This window comes from Kryptolebias marmoratus, linkage group LG17, assembly GCF_001649575.2.
Source record: "Kryptolebias marmoratus isolate JLee-2015 linkage group LG17, ASM164957v2, whole genome shotgun sequence".
Lineage (NCBI taxonomy): Eukaryota > Metazoa > Chordata > Actinopteri > Cyprinodontiformes > Rivulidae > Kryptolebias > Kryptolebias marmoratus.
Genome location: NC_051446.1, coordinates 9932455 through 9949036, shown reverse-complemented (window position 1 = coordinate 9949036; position 16582 = coordinate 9932455). Strand labels below are relative to the sequence as shown.

At 42.1% G+C, this 16582-nt stretch overlaps 2 protein-coding genes across 5 annotated transcripts in view; both read left to right on the top strand.

The window, feature by feature from the left end:
• The first annotated feature begins 288 nt into the window (after positions 1-288).
• On the top strand, positions 289-7209 carry LOC108235855 (PI-PLC X domain-containing protein 1-like). 2 transcript variants are annotated; one of them, XM_017416110.3, is made up of 6 exons: positions 289-433; positions 3406-3530; positions 3625-3756; positions 4750-4917; positions 5029-5212; positions 6725-7209. In XM_017416110.3, exons 2-6 carry the CDS (start codon positions 3420-3422, stop codon positions 6964-6966), a joined length of 837 nt encoding a protein of 278 aa, XP_017271599.1. In that variant the 5' UTR covers positions 289-433; positions 3406-3419; the 3' UTR covers positions 6967-7209. The 2 variants fall into 2 exon arrangements, with proteins under 2 accessions (XP_017271599.1, XP_037836950.1); XM_037981022.1 differs by lacking the exon at positions 289-433 and adding an exon at positions 650-1018.
• Positions 7210-8004: 795 nt separating this feature from the next.
• The window catches only part of spata20 (spermatogenesis associated 20), a 60494-nt gene continuing 51916 nt past the window's right edge, over positions 8005-16582 (top strand). The window contains exons 1-7 of one of the 3 annotated variants that reach the window (XM_017416232.3): positions 8005-8296; positions 10344-10472; positions 10599-10663; positions 11945-12099; positions 12195-12338; positions 12512-12713; positions 14261-14391. In XM_017416232.3, the coding sequence (XP_017271721.1) occupies positions 8115-8296; positions 10344-10472; positions 10599-10663; positions 11945-12099; positions 12195-12338; positions 12512-12713; positions 14261-14391 (1008 nt within the window). In that variant the 5' untranslated portion in view covers positions 8005-8114. Of the gene's footprint in view, positions 8297-8339; positions 9984-10343; positions 10664-11944; positions 12100-12194; positions 12339-12511; positions 12714-14260; positions 14392-16582 lie in introns of those variants that run through there. The other 2 variants (XM_037980911.1, XM_037980912.1) reach the window with 2 other exon arrangements.

Below are 16582 nucleotides of genomic sequence, written 5' to 3'. Positions count from 1 at the left end.
GTTCTATGATGTGTTCGTGAAGGTGTCTTTTTTTTATTTAGGTAACAAAACTTTGATTGTCCAAGAATCAACAAATAACAATGTATGGTGACAAACCCATTTTTTTTTAAATTAGATCTGTTTAGTGACATATGCAAATCAAATGTGTAACTCTGCCTCAGTGTGTGCTGTTGGGAGTTTTTACAAGCATCCAGTTTTTCATTGTTCTGTTTGCTAAGTAAGGGGCGGAGCCTGGGAACATTCCTCAACAGGTCTGTCAAAGCCAGACCTGACGGCAACATTTCTGTAGCCAGTCACACTGAGGTGATTCCCAGGACATGACCCATTGCTCTGTTCTCAGAGGAGCAGGAGTTAAGTTCACCAACCCGACTCTACAAGCCGAGACAAGAGTCAATTAATCACGTGGCGATTTAAAATGTGCCTAAGTCTGCAGGTAAGTCCAGTTTTCCCCCCTCTTTACCTGCATTTAAAGTTCAAAGAACCTTTTCATCATGTATAAAATCTCAACAAACTTCAAGGTATTCGTAAAATAACAAAAAGCGAAGACTCTCTGAGGTATAAGGTGTCAAAGCTGACGATTTACACCCTGCGTGTTGGTGAGTGTAGTAAAGAATTCTGGTATGAGGAAATTTCATTGGGGCCTGACAAACAAAAGAAAAAAAAAACTAAACAAACTTGAATAACAGCAGCAGAGACACTTGTTTCTCCTCCCACAGAAATCAGGAAATCTCATCGTCTTGCACAATTAAACCAGAAACACTTAAAGCAGGAGATTAGAGCAGTTTGGCAGGTGAGCATACTCTAAGCGTTGGACCTGAATTTATAGGAACGTTGTCTTCTCATTCAGATCACCTCACTGTGCCTTCGTACCTTTGTGTATGGAATGTTTTGGGTTGAATTTTAAATGCTAGCCGACAAAGAGGAAAGGGAAAACGAAACGCTATGAGCTGCTCCAACTGGATGTCCCAACTGCCGACTGAGCTTCATACTGTTCCTCTGTACGCGCTGGCCATACCAGGTAGGAAGCTGAAACCAAGGACATCTGCAATCTGTCTCTGTGGTGGGAATTTCTATGTAAAAAACATTTTTTGTATTTGCTAAAAAACAGAAAGTTACTGTGGAAATCCATGTTTCAGTTTATTTGTACTAGTCCTTTAGTATTCATTAAGACTTTCCGTCTTTCCAATGAAGTTGGGACGTTGTGTAAAACATAAATAAAACAGAATAAGATGATTTGTGAATCCTTTTCAACTTATATTCAATTGAATACACTACAAAGACAAGACATTTAATGTTCAAGCAGATAAACTTTAGTTTTTTTTTGCAAATATTCACTCATTCATTTTGAATTTGATGCCTGCAACATGTTCTAAAAAAGCTGGGACAGGGGCAACAAAAGACTGGAAAAGTTGAGGAACGCTTAAAAAACCCACCTGTTTGGAGTATTCCACAGGTGAACGGGTTAATTGGAAACAGGTGAGTGTCATGATTGGGTATAAAAGGAGCATCCCTGAAAGGCTCAGTCGTTCACAAGCAAGGCTGGGGCGAGGTTCGCCGCTTTGTGAACAACTGCGTGAGCAAATAGTCCAACAACGCTTCTCAACGTACAATTGCAAGGAATTAGGGATTGCGTCATCTACAGTCGATGATATCATCAAAAGATTCAAAGAATCTGGAGAAATCTGTTGAATTCCTGTGACCTTCGACCCCTCAGGTGGGACTGCTTTAAAAACTGACATCATTCTGTAACAGATGTTACCACATGGGCTCAGGGACACTTCAGAAAACCATCGTCAGTGAACACAGTTTATCGCCACATCTACAAGTGCAACTTAAAACTCTGCCGTGCAACAAGAAGACCATATATCATCAACACCCAGAAACACCACCGGCTTCTTTGGACCCGAGCTCATCTGAGATGGACTGACTCAGAGTGGAAAAGTGTCCTGTGGTCTGACGAGTCCACATTTCAAATTGGTTTTGGAAATCATGGACGTCATGTCCTCCGGGTTAAAGAGGAAAGGGACTATCCGAGTTGTTATCGGCACAGAGTTCAACAGCCAGCCTCTCTGATGGTATGGGGGTGTATTAGTGCCCATGGCACGAGTAACATGCACATCTGTGAAGGCCCCATTAATGCTGAAAAGTACGTACAGGTTTTGGAGCAACATTTGCTGCCATCCAAGCAACGTCTCTGCTTATTTCGGCAAGACAATCTGCCCGTGATCTAACAGTGAGTATCCTGTAAACTTCGGACCCAAATTTAAAGGAACGTTGTACTCTCATTTAGATCACTTCATTTCGTACGTGTTACAATAGCATGGCTTCGTAGTAAAAGAATGCAGGTATTAGATTGGCCTGTTGCAGTCCAGACCTGTCTACCACTGAAAATATGTGGCGCATTATAAAGTTCAAAACACGACAACGGAGACCCTGGGACTACTGAGCAACAGGATGTAGTGAAGTGTAGTGTATTCAATTGAATATAGATTGAAAAGGATTTGCAAATCCTCTTACTCTGTTTTTTTTTGTTTTATACAACGTTCCAACTTCATTGGAATTGGGGTTGTAAATAATGTACATTTAAACTATATTATGGCTTAAACTTAAACAATACCCACTCTTCTGATTTGATTATTTTAGTACTAATTCATATTTAGTAATAATAATAATTATTTATTTACTCCTAGCAGCTCTTCCAAAGAAGCCCCGCTTGCCTAATCGTCTTGTCATGACCTTTAACCTTTAACCTCGCTAATTTAAAGGGATTTAGCTCTCGTGTTTCAACATTTCTAAGAGCACTGCGCAGTCTGATCTTGGGGTGAATTTGCTGGAACGTCCTGGGAAGACTGAATTTGCTGGAATGTCCCGGGAAGACTGCCAGCTGTCTTAAATGATTTCCACACGCGAATGATCTTTCTATCAAATGCAAATGCAAAACGTGACGAAAAAACATTTACAATTTTTTTTAAGATCTGACATAAGCTTAAGTATGAAACAAATCCCAACAACGTCATATAAAAAAAAGAAAAAAGAAAAAAAACGGTGGCAGTTATTCATGACTACAAAATGATGCCAGTCAAAAATTAATTAAAGCTTTGCAAAAAAAAATAAAAAAATCTATGTTTAATTTCTGTTTGTCACAAAGAGGCACCTTACAGTTCCCCCGGACCAGCTTCAACCTCACAGTTACACAACATTTTCAAAATTCATCATATGCAGTTTCTTGAGATAATGACAAGTCCTGCACAAAATATGAAAATATTTAGACAAAAAAAAAAAACAATAGGTTCTCAGAAATGATACATTTCTTTCTCTGCAATGTATTATTATTATTGGACCAGCTTTATTTTGAAATGCTACATGTCTTTACCAACCAAGTAGGGTGTTCTTTGTCCTTCCTAGGCAGCCATGATGCCATGAGCTACGACTTAGACATCAGCTCCAGGATCATAGAGCCGGCAGCCCTGACGAAATTCAGCAGAATTTGTTGTTTGCGGCGAATATTACGCCGGTGGGCGGCCACTCAGGTAAGGGCAGTTTTAAAGCGACAGTGTGGATTTTATTGTTTAAGTGCAGAAAGAGGGGGGAGAGTGTTTGACCCGTGTTGGCCTTTCATGACAGGAAGTGACCATCACGGAACAACTGAACGCAGGCGTTCGCTACTTGGACCTGAGGATTGCTCGCAAGCCCAACGACTCGAACCCCAACAGGCTTTACTTCCACCACGGCCTGTACACTCACACTGACGTGGAGGTGAGGCACGAACCACGGCGCGACGAAAACGGGTTCGTCTGTTCGGACAGACTGGCAGGGAGTGCACGGCTAAATGTTAACTCATTTTAGGGGCGTCTTTAATCGCCCCGCCAACAGACCTGAGCAAACAAAAATGGCTGGAGGTGAGAGTTTTCCAGATACAGGAGGAAAATTTGGTGTGGTGGTAGCTGAGAGTTATCCCTGACACATATTTCAAGCATTGCACGATATGCAGGAGCTTTGCATAAAGTTTTGGGATCAACTCTGTTTGTTGTTTGTTCGCAAAATATCACCTGAGCCACTGAATGGATTTTATTGAAACTTTCAGAAATTAATCATTGGACATACATCTACAACTGATTAACGTTTGGAGTTGACCCAGTTCAAGATGACTGCCGCAGCTAATCAAATTAAGCTGGCACAATAATGACTATAATTCAGCCAATTTTACAGATAATGGACTAAACGTTTGTGTGGTAATAGCTGGGAGTCATTCCTAATACATATTCAAAGCACAGCACATTACACAAGGTCTTTTCATATAAATCTTGGCATTAACTGTTAAAGTCAACTTTGTTTGTCTGTTAGCAAAATATCTCCTGAATCACTGGATGGACTTCATTGAAACCTTCACAAAGTAATCACTGGATGTACATCTACACCTGATTAATGTTTGGAGTCGACCCAGTTGAAGACGGCTGCCACAGCTAATCAAATTCAGCAACCACAATAATGACAATAATTCAGTCAGTTTTACAGCTAATGAGCTAAACCTTGGTGTGGAAGTAGTTAAGAGTCATTCCCAATGTACTTTCATGATTTTGTGTAAAAATGTTTTTAACAAAGAAACTTTAACTGTGTCGTGTGGTGGGAAATATGCATCACATCAAGGAATGCTAGGCTGTTCAATTTTAAATAGGTAAAATCAAGATATAAAAATACATTACTTTACTTGTACCTAATCATGTTAGATATATTTTTGTGTGTGATCAGACTGGTCTGAAGAGAATAAATGCGTGGGCAGAGACGCATCCTAAAGAAGTCCTCATCTTATCTTTGTCCCACTTCCTTGGCTTCGACAAAAACATCGAAGCCAAACTTCACATCCACCTCATCCAGTTCATCAAGGACTTGTTTGGAGCAAAACTCCTGCCCTCAACGGTAGGATTTAAAGAAAAAAAAAAAAGTTTAATTTTTATTAATAATATTACAAAATGAACGCAGCACTGACTCTGTAAACGACCTCGGACTCTTCCTCGTGTTTCTCTACAGAACACCCCCACCCTGAAGAGCTGCTGGGACAAAGGCAAAAACGTTCTAGTTTCATACGATCACTCGGCGTTCCAACAGCCTGCGGTGTGGAGGAAAATACCCTATTTCTATGGCGACAGCATGGACCGCGACAAAAATACGTCAACACTCCGAGAAGCTTTGGAGAAGAAACGACCCTCCAACTGTAAGCATTCTTTGTTTCTAAAGCTTCTCCTTATCGCCACCGCCGAAGGTGGAGCGATCACGCTTTTTTGGCCATATCTGTGTGTTTGTTTCTCCGTACTGTTAGCAAGAAATACTATATTGCCAAAAGTATTCACTCGCCTCTCTTCCCTCACACATATGAACTTGAGTGCCATCCCATTCTCAACTCATAGAGGTTTAATCTCTATTGGCCGACCCTTTGCAGCTCTAACAGCTTCAGCTCTTCTGGGAAGGCTTTCCACAGGTTTAGGAGAGTTTATGGGAAGTTTGGACCATTCTTCCAGAAGCTCATCTGTGAGGTCAGACACTGATGTTGGACAGAAGGCCTGGCTCACAGTCTCTGCTCTAAATCATCCCAAAGGTGTTCTGTCAGGTTGAGGTCAGGACTCTGTGCAGGCCAGTCAAGTTCTCCCACACCAAACTCCATCATCCATGTCTTTATGGACCTTGCTTTGTGCCCTGGAACAGGAAGGGGCCATCCCCAAACTGTTCCCACAAAGTTGGGAGCATGAAAATGTCCAAAGTGCCTTGCTATGCTGAAGCATTAGGAGTTTCTTTCACTGGAACTAAGCAGTCAAGCCCAACTCCTGAAAAACAACCCCACACCATGAACCTCCCCCCACCAAACTTTACACTTGGCACAATGCAGTCAGACAAGAACCGTTCTCCTGGCAGCAGCCGAACCCAGACTGTCCAGAGAAGCGTGATTCGTCCCTCCAGAGGACACGTCTCCACTGCTCTAGAGTCCAGTGGCGGCGTGCTTTACTCCACTGCATCCGACTCTTCCCACCTGGTGATGGAAGGCTTGGATGCAGCTGCTCGGCTGTGGAAACCCATTCCATGAAGCTCTCTAAGCTGTTCCTGAGCTGATCTGAAGGCCACAGGAAGTTTGGAGGTCTGCAGCTGTTGACTCTGCAGAACGTTGGTGACCTCTGTGCTCTATGAGCCTCAGCATCCACTGAGCCACTCTGTGAGTTTACCACTTTGTGGCCGAGTTGCTGTTAATCACAATCATTTCCACTTTGTTATAAAACCACTAACAGATGACCGTGGAATATTTAGTACCATCGTACCAAATTGGAATTCACTGAGCTCCTGGGAGCGACCCATTCTTTCACTAATGTTTGTAGAAGCAGTCTGCATGACTAGCTGCTTGATTTTTTCCACCTGTGGTCATGGAAGGGATTGGAACACTTGAATTCAATGATTTGGAAGAGTGAGCGGATACGGTTGGCAATATAGTGTTTTTCATGAATCTCCGAATGGATTTTATCGAAACTCTTAGAAAGCAATCACTTGATGAACATTTACAGCCGATTACATTTGGAGGCAACCCAATTTAAGATGGCCGCCGCAGCTCATCAACATTAGTTGAGAGCTGAGAGCGCTGTCACATGTAGCCAGATCTCCCAATATCTGCATTTCATTTGCTTTGAAAGGATCACATTTTAATTTGAAACCCCCCCCCCCCCTTTTTTTTTCCACTCCACAGATTTCTACGTGTGCGGCTTGAATCTGACCCTGCCGCATAACATCTCGATCCTCAAGTACGTCCTCCGCCTGTGCGACAACTTCCCCAATGTCATACGGAGGAGCCTGCGGAAGCTGCTGCTCTGGGTGAACCAGCAGCACCAAAAGACCCCCATGAACATCGTCGCCTCCGACGTGGTGACGAGGGAGGACTTCGTCCAGACCATCGTGAAGCTCAACCTGCAGCGCGCCAAAACAAAATGAAAGACGTCACTAATTTATTTCTGTCGTAAAGAACCACTGTTACTGTCTTGTGTACACAAAGGAATCACTGGTGAATAAGTTACCTGGGGCTTCAGAGGATGGCTGTTTGAATAAATTGTTGATTTTATTATTATTATTTCACAAAGAAGCGTGAATAAATTTGCTCCCATAAACATCAAACGTGGCAAAAAAAAAAATCATTTTTCAACAAGCATTCATTTAAAGCTGAGGGATGTTGTTCTTGCCCATGACTGCTTAAGTGTCTGTTAGCAAAATATCTCACGAACCGCTGGACGGATCTTAATGAAACTCTCAGAAAGTAACGCTTGGATGTACATCTACAACTGATTAAGTTTTGGTGTCAGCTTGACTCAAGATGGTCGCCGCAGCCAACCATGTTTAGGAAACACCAAAATGGCTACAACTGTATAAATTTCACAGACCTCGAGCTAAAAGTTGGCGTGGTTGTAGCTGAGAGTCATTTGCAACACACACTGATCGTTTGCTAAAAACTTCAGTGTCTACTGCCGGAGTTAGCTCTGTTTGTCTGCTAGCAAAATATCTCGTGAAGCACTGGACGGAGTTTAATGGAATTCTCTCAAAGCTTTCATTGGATAGACATCTTCACCTGATTAAGATGGCCACCAGAGCTATTTAACATTAGCGAACACAATAATGGCAATAACACAGTCAGTTTTTATAGATCTCAAGCTAAAATTTGATATGGCAGTAGCTGAGAGTCGATAACAGATACGCAGAAAGTTTCGACCAAAATGTCTGTAACTCTGTCATTTCTCAACACAAGATGATCTTAGTTTAAAACTCTGGGATGAACGGCGGCGGGCGATATGCACTCCTTCAAACTTTTTGTGGATAAACAAAAAGTTTTTTTTTTATCATGTTGTGTTTTAATGTACAGCACTTTGTATCAGCTGTGGTTGTTTTAAAGTGCTTTATAAATAAAGTTGGTATGGTATGGTATGATATAAACCTATTTTCCATCGTCACTGGTCTGTTGGAGCGCCCTCGTGTGTTAAAAGGTGGTAATTGCAGCTAGCGCGGATTCCAATGCCTGGAAGTTCTAGCCCAGTCTCAACTAAGTAGCTAATGTTAGCTTGTTGCTAAAGAAACTCACTTAGAGGATTACGATGTTAAGACTAGCATGGAGCTACTCGGCGTCTAAAAACCGCGTTGTGGTGATAATACGCTCCTTAACCGCAGCGTTTCTGGAAGCGGCCAGTCCACAGCAGAGTTCAGAGGGTCCCGTCAGGTGCTTCAGGCAAATTCCCCTCCCACCGCTCGTCCAACCCCAGCCGGCCTGCTACCCCAGGTAAAGCCACCTCGGCTCACAGGTAGCTAACGGTAGCGTGTTGTCATCCATACTCCGTCAAAACAAGCACACCGGAGCTAGCTGCTCAATCAGTGCTGTGTTCCGTTTTTAACGCATGATAACGTTGCACGCGGCACGTCAGTCAGTGGCTACGGTGAAGAAATGTGGCGATTCTCCATACAGAAGCATGCATTTTAAACACTGCTAGAATTAAATACTGCCGAGGGAGACGCACCAGTGAGCACAGACATTTAGATTAAGTGGGAATGTCTTCTGTTTGAGTTCGGCATAGTTAACACACGCTACTAAACGACCATTATTGCTAATATCGTTTTACCTTGTCTCACTGGTTGTGTTAGCTTTCAGCACACACCTCTAGTCACGGTGGCGGCGTGTAGCAGCGTCCTTGTTGTTTACATGTCGAAAATCCAACAACATGTGCCCTGTGTGTTATAATTGTTCAAGCCGAATTCAGGAAAAACGTATAATCTCTTCTTAAGCGGTCATATTTGTTTACGGGGACACGAGTTTCGACTTGTAAATCGGGTTTAGGGTAAATTAGCCAAAAATTGTAATGGAAGTCGACGTGTCACAAAACGCGAAAATTGTCATAGGCGTAGAAAAGACTCCAGAGAAAGACCACACTCTTTGATAAAATATTTAACACTGAACTCTGAAGGCCTACAAGAGTCCTTTTTCATATTGTGGGGGTAAAAAAAAATAAAAACATTTAATTGCATGCTAATATCAGAGTGACTATAAAAATTGGTTGCCAGTTTGTTGGATATTTACAGAATTACTTATAATTAAGGCAGAGACCTTCATTTACTTTATCTATTAACTGTTTTATATAACCACTTATGCATAATTTATGCTATTTTAGCCATTCATATATAAAAACATTCAGCTATTTCAGAAGATGAGCACTACGACTTCAGGTTTTTGTAACTTATCTACTTTTGAAAATATTAAACTTTATTTACAACCAATTTACCAATAGAAATGCATTGAGATGCATCCTCCGTTCCTTTAAAAACATGACCATTTTTGAAAAGCTATTTTTTTTTTGTCTCATTATGCTATTTGTAGCTACAGTTTTGTTACATTTAGTTTGCATTTTGCTTCTTTAACTTTTAGCTATTGTTTTGCCCCCTCTTAGGTTTTGGCTAGTGTTCGGCTTCTTTCAGCTTTAACCACCCATTCTCTGTGTTTACGGGTCTGCTACTGAGTTTCAAGAACTTGCAGGGGTGTAATAACTACAGAGGGATAAAGCTGAGGAGTCGTACCATGAAGATATGGGAAAGAGTTGTTGAAGCCAGGTTAAGAAGTGAGGCGATGATCAGTGAGCAGCAGGATGGTTTTGTGCAGAGAAGTATATCTGCAGGTTGAGGCGTCTGCTTTGAGAGCATTGATGGAGATGTACAGAGAAGGTCAGAGGGCGTTGCTCCATGCTTGCCGATCTAGAGAAGGCCAAGATGGCCGGGCTTGTGCCAAGAGAAGACCTTCCGGTGCCGTGCCAGGGCATTGCCGCATGTGTTCTGGGACAGCAGGTGGTTAGGTACAGGACGGTGCAGCTGGGTTGAACATCTTCGGAGACGAAGTTGGAGAGGCTGACATGTGCCAAGGAGGGACATCCTGGACAAAAGATGTCAGGGAGGAGGAGGAGGAGAGGAAGACCACAGATAAGGTTTGTGGAGGAGGAGGAGGATGCTGGGATAGAATGAGACGGAGGCAGATGATGCATTGTGGTGACCTCTACGGGAAGCAGTCAAAAGAACAAGAATACTTCACTAAGCAGCGGTTTATTTTGTCCTTATACTCCTAATTCTTATTAGTTCACTAATAAAGTGTCAAACAGTTAGATCTGCATAATATAGCCTTACAGTGATTTCCTGTTGTTATTAACACAGCGGCAACATGAAGAAAACAGGGAATTATTTACATTATTTAACTTTTGGGGCAATAAACGAAAATCAGAATGACACTTTCCCAACATCGTTATTCATTCAGACTGGATTTTGTGTTGAGTGTTTTTTTGTGTTTCCAGTCTGTCTGTCTGTAGGAGCATGGCGACAGGGGGTGGGCGGTCATCATCCACTCATCAGAAGCACACCAACAGGTTGGCCGAGGAGAGATCACCCTACCTTCTACAGCATGCTCACAACCCCGTTGACTGGCAAGTTCTTTTCAACTCCAGAGTCATACATGTTCTCAAAAACTGGTTAGACAGAGTGAGGAATTTATTTCTTGATTATCTCTTGGCTAGTTGTTGTTTTGTTTTTTGTTGTTGTTTATTTTTCAGGTATCCATGGGGACAGGAGGCTTTCGAGAAGGCAAAAACTGAAGACAAACCCATCTTTTTATCAGGTTGGAAATTTCTTTCACACTTACTAGCAAACCTCCGATAATTTCTGGAATTTTAATGCAAACCAAAAACAAATGAAGACCGTACAGAGACCTCTAAATCAGTGGCAGCTGATATCTCTCACACTGATATTGAAATGAAGTTGACGTTAACAGTTAGTGCTCAAGTTATGAGCTAAGATCTCGCACCACGAGTAGCACTTGGAGGACGTGTTGTGGGTGACTCAGCTACTATCAGATGGGTTTTCAGCCCAGTAGGTGTAAAAAAAACAAAAAACCCAAAAAACCCAAAAACGTCTGAGTTATAGTCATTTTTCTGTTTGTTAAAATTGATTAGCTGCGGTCTCGAATCAGGTTGCAGCCAAAAAAGTTGATCGGTTGTAGATCCAAGCAAATTGGTCCAGTGATTCACGGGATATTTTGGTAACACGACTAACAAATGAACACACACACACAGAGGCAAAAACGTTCCTGTCTGCCTTTCACCGTTTTTGCAGCTGGTGACATAAAGTCAGCTGAGCAGTCACAGGAAAACAAATCCCTTCAGCAGAGATATATGGTGCCATGTAGCAGAGCAGATGCTGTTTTTTGAGGGGGCTGGACATTTTTGGTGCTTTGCTCTGTTTAAGAATTGAATACAAAGCACTTCTTCGTCTTCTGAAATGGATAAGCAGCCACTGTTTGATGTAAGACGACATTTCATGCTGATCAGCCAACCTTGACCGACTTGCGAAGTAACCATGCTCATCTTCTTGCAAACAAACAAACAAAAAAAAAACTGCATCCTGGCTTCATGTAAATGTCGGTTTGCCGTCACTTGCCGCCCACTTAGACATTTCTGCTGACCAAACACACACTTCCGACATGGCAACAGTGCTCTTCTGCAGCGGCAAGCACCCTCGACAGGGCAGCATTGGGCCTTTTCAAAAACTGTGCTGGGAAGGCTCTGAGAATGCGACATGTAGACGGAGGTGTTCACACAGCTGCCAAACTCCTCAGGTGTCGATCTGACAGCTTTTCCAGCTCTGGACCCACAAGCTCCCAAAAGCCTACTGCTAAAATCCTGATTTTACGAACCAGTACTTCCCCAGATATGTTGTTTTGTTTGTGCACTGACTGTTTAGAGCTTTACTGTGGTAGTGAAATGTGGATTAGGTGAGTGGTCGTTCTGGTTGTTATGGGTACATTTACTTGTCACAAGGCTTTGCTTTCCTTGTGCCTCTACAGTAGCAGAAGTACAAATTAGTTTCTAAAAAAAAAATCCTGTTTGTCTCTGACCACCAGTGGGTTATTCCACATGCCACTGGTGCCACGTCATGGAGAGGGAGTCCTTCCAGGATGAGGAAATTGGTAAAATCCTAAGTGACAACTTTGTCTGCATCAAACTGGACAGAGAAGAAAGACCGGATGTGGACAAGGTCTACATGACCTTTGTACAGGTACATGCCTGCTCAGCCTTTTACGCTGTCAAACTGGAAGCCTTTTGTAGTGTTTTTTTATTTTTATTTTCATGTTCGGTTACTGATGTTTCCAGGCAACAAGCGGAGGTGGAGGCTGGCCCATGAGTGTATGGTTGACTCCTGACCTGCGACCTTTTATCGGCGGGACTTACTTCCCCCCCAGGGACCAAGGAAGGCAGCCTGGATTCAAGACTGTTCTGCTCAGAATCATTGAACAGGTGGCAGCGCCTTTCCTCAAATACACATGTCGAGTGTGACAGGAGCGACCTGAAAATGCACCGCTAGAGACTCAAAAGACCTTCAAAAAAACCTGGACCTTTTGCTCATTACGAGTTGGAAAAAAAAAAGACAAAACAGTCTGGCTCATAAAGTCTTGACTTTTGTTTCTCAGTGGCAGAACAACCGCGCTGCTTTGGAGACAACTGGAGGGAGGATACTCGAGGCTCTTAAGAAAGGGACGACCATCGGTGCCAACCCCGGAGAAAGCCCGCCGCTGGCCCCGGATGTTGCTAACCGCTGCTTCCAGCAGTTGGCCCATTCCTATGAGGAGGAGTACGGAGGCTTTAGGAATGCCCCAAAGTTCCCCTCACCAGGTAGAGTCCGCCGGAGTCATTTCAAACTGTGTTTTCACTTAGGTTTCACCAGGTCGAGTAGCAGAAACCCGAGACCAAACATTAACCCCCAAATCTACCACTTCAGAGAGTTTTAAGAACTTTCTGCTTTGGAGAAATAGTTTCCGATTGGTTGATGACTCTTTATTGCCACATCTCTGTGTCAAGGTAGCCTTTCAATAAGAACAGGGAACAGGCAGGAAAGAATCCAGCAGACAGGGCAGCGATCAAAAGAACAAAGCAATCGGTTATATAAAAAAAACTGTTTTTGGTTGTTTTTAGGTTCTTTATGTTCAAAAGTACAAATGAAAACACCTACACCAGAGCACAACCCTCCAAGGGGTTCTCTTCTTGTCATTTTGTAAGATTGCAATGGATGCGCAGCTTTCCCTGTCCACTCTGCTCTGTGCGTTTCATAATACTGACTAGGGTTGGATAATATCCACTTTTTGTTTTTAAGCCTTCATCAAATTATATCTCATAATACGCTATTACTGTCTGCCAAGAAAGGCCTGTCACGTCATCTTATAATTACTGCATGTAATTTAGGGGATTTTCTTTTTTTTTAATGGGCTTCTTGTATTCTTTTAGCCTTCATTTCTCAGATTGGAGTGTCGTGGCAAAAAGATAAAGGAGACGGGAAGACCCAGCTTGTTGAATCTGAGCAGTTTATTCAGAGAGAAAGGTCAAGCAGAACATCTCAGCGATTAGTCAGATCCAAGCGGTAGAATCTGCCTGACCTCAGGTTGTCAGAGAGCTCATTTGAACAAAGAAACGCCACCAATCTCATGATACCTGGACATCTCAGAGAGCTCATCTGTACATTATCACCGAGTCTTACTCAGTAGAAGCATTTGGTAATAAACGCTTAGGGTCTTGTTCTTGTTTTTGCAAGTTTGGTTTAAGTATTTCACAACATTTTTGTCATTACAATTATAAGTCATTAAATGAACAGGTTAATGCCAAAATATTGTGTATTTGCCAGTTGTGACATCACTGTGATGGAGTTGCTGTTTGACCCCATGCTTTAGATGTGACACGTTCACTTTCAGAGCCTCTCCTAAACAGTAAGCACCGCTATAAAGAAAACACAGCAGACATGACACTAGAAGTTGTTGTGCAGGAAGCATAGTGTTCACACACAACCTTAACTTCACAGTTTCAACTTGTCTACGCTTGACCCGTGTAACCCATGCGAAAGAATTTTAACGATGGCGTTCAAAGAGATGCCGTCACCATTTTTCGGGGCGTCCAGGGATTTGGTATTACCATAGCACTGCCCAGTCCAAGTTCAGACAGCTTCACAGACCTCCTGCAGCAAAGATGGACATTATTTGTAGATCTTAAAAGTGAACCTAGAAGTCATGCATGCTGCATGTTTTTTTTTTTTTTTAACCAAAACATTGCTTTTTGTTTTCTTTGGACTCTTGCAAGTCAGTTGACTCATTCTCATCTGTCCATTTTCTCTTTATTTCTCTCCTCCTCTTCCCTCTCCCCTCTTCCCTTCCTCTCTTTCTGTGCCTTCGTAGTGAATCTGATGTTCCTCATGTCTTACTGGTCTGTGAATCGCTCCACCTCAGAGGGAGTGGAGGCACTCCAGATGGCCATGCACACACTCAGAATGATGGCACTGGGAGGCGTCCGTGACCACGTGGCACAGGTTTATAGTTACAGTGGTTAATGTTTGAAACATTTGATAATTTGTTGTTGCAGATTTTTGATGCTACGTAGGCTGCCTCTGTACAGATTTTCATTTTAGTGCGTAGTATTGGTTTGGGTGTCCACATTCAGCCGTAACATTATTACATCAGATAGGTAAAGATAGGAAAAGGCTACATGCCCGGTTCAATGCAGTGGTTAGGACTAAAAAGGCTGAAAGAAAGAAAAACCAAGGAAGTGGTCCCCAACCTTTGTAGCTCCACAGACCGGTTCATTATCAGACAGTATTTTAATGGACCGGCTTTTAAAGGTGTGGCGGATAAATACAACAAAATAAAATGATACGACCGGCATGAACTTTTAAAACATAATAAACATAAATCCATCGTGTACTCGCAACTTTGTTAGCTGCGTCCTGTTACTGTGTTATTACCATGAATAACAGCCTCTCCTCCCCCTGATGTTCTCTGGTCAATATGGCGATGTTTAAACTTTAAAATAAGATACACCACAAATATAAAATTCACAAAGAATACAACTCACCATAACACTGAATCAGTGGGAGCCCTGTGCCTGCTTCTCAGTCCCATCTAGTCTTCCAGAGACGTTTGTTTTTTACTCATTTTGCTGCTTGTGGATTTGTTTTTAACGGTAACGTATCACCTAGATAAGCGTTTTGACACGCATCAAGAGTGAGTCATAGACGGATGTAGTGGAGAGAATCTGGTCAGTTTTCAAAACAAATGTTGTTCAGACTCAGAAAATAAAAAAACAGAAATACTGTAAGTTAATTCTTTCTGTGCGGCCCGGTACCAAATGACCCACGGGCCGGTACCGGTCCGCGGCCCGGATGTTGGAGACCTTTGCTCTACGGTACAAATACTGTATGGTAGTGGTGGCTCACAGCAGCATAATGTGCCTCGCTACACCGTACAAGTGGCTCAGGAATGACCTGACAAACCCAACTACAAATCTGAGGGGCTGACCTGTGATCTAAGATTTCCAACGATCAGTTCAGTCAAGCTTCAGATGTGCTGAGCTATGGAGCCATGGAGGTTTCACCATCAGAAAAGGAAGGGAAAAAAAGTTCAATAAAATGCTACTGAGCATTGAAGCAAAAACCTTTCCTCTTTAAGATAATACTAGACATCTAACTGCAACATAGAAGTTGAAGCCGGAATGAGGCACACTTAGGCTGGTTCTAGTGCAAGTTTTAAGTCCCACCCCATCCACATAAACAAATGGAACATAAAACACCTCAGATATATATTTTTTTATTTCAGGTGTTAATGTTTATTGATTCACATAGTTGCTACCTTGCTGCTGTATGTTCTAAGATTCATTTTCCTAATATATTTAGCTGTAGTTATGTCATGGGATTCCATGATTGTGTGCGGGAGAGTAGGACGGACTTAAAAGCCCCACGTCCCTAGTGTTCAGACTCTTGCTCCGAAAATACAGCATGGCAGGCTCCGAAAAATAGGATCTTTTGGCTTCAGTTCTTAACAGTGGGCAAAGTCTAAAACCCCTGCCAACATCTGCTGATGGCAATGAGGAACATCTAAATATTAGCAAGCACCAGCAGTGCACAGTGGTCCTAGGGTGGCTAGAAAGGTTTAAAAAAAAAACTTACTCAAAACTATGCATTTTCTTGCATAGTTTCTATGCAGGTTTTCTTTTCGGAGTTGAAAGAATAATGAATATGAAATCAGAACGTAGAGCAATTCTGGAAGGAAACCTGTTTTAAGTTTTTCAGAGATTTGAGACTGGATTGGAGCTTCACTCTCCAGCAGACTGATGACACTAAATGTCCTTGAGAAAGCAGTAGTCATGAGTATATAAGAATGATATTGTGACTGTTAAAACTGTTGTAATTATGTCCTTGTTTAGTAGAGTGATTAGCAATTTTTTTGTATATTTAAAAGCTTAAACTGGCAGCAAGCTTTTGTCACTAGTGTTACTTTGAGTCCGAAGCTAAAAGTTTTGGGAACCACTGAGTTAAAGAATACAACCTCCCTCTGCCTGCTAAACTCCTTTTAACTTCAAGGATATACAGGTGCTGGTCATAAAATTAGAATATCATGAAAAAGTAGATTGATTTCAGTAATTCCATTTAAAAAGTGAAACTTGTATATTATATTCATACATTACATACAAACTCATATATTTCAAATGTTTATTTCGTTTAATTT

Excerpts from the sequence above, each read along its gene's own strand:
- LOC108235855 (XM_037981022.1), top strand. The coding sequence starts at position 943 with ATGAGCTGCTCCAACTGGATGTCCCAACTGCCGACTGAGCTTCATACT. Across the intron at positions 1,019-3,405 it reads GTACGCGCTGGCCATACCAG|GCAGCCATGATGCCATGAGC; the intron begins GTAGGAAGCTGA and ends TGTCCTTCCTAG. Across the intron at positions 3,531-3,624 it reads GCCGGTGGGCGGCCACTCAG|GAAGTGACCATCACGGAACA; the intron begins GTAAGGGCAGTT and ends CTTTCATGACAG.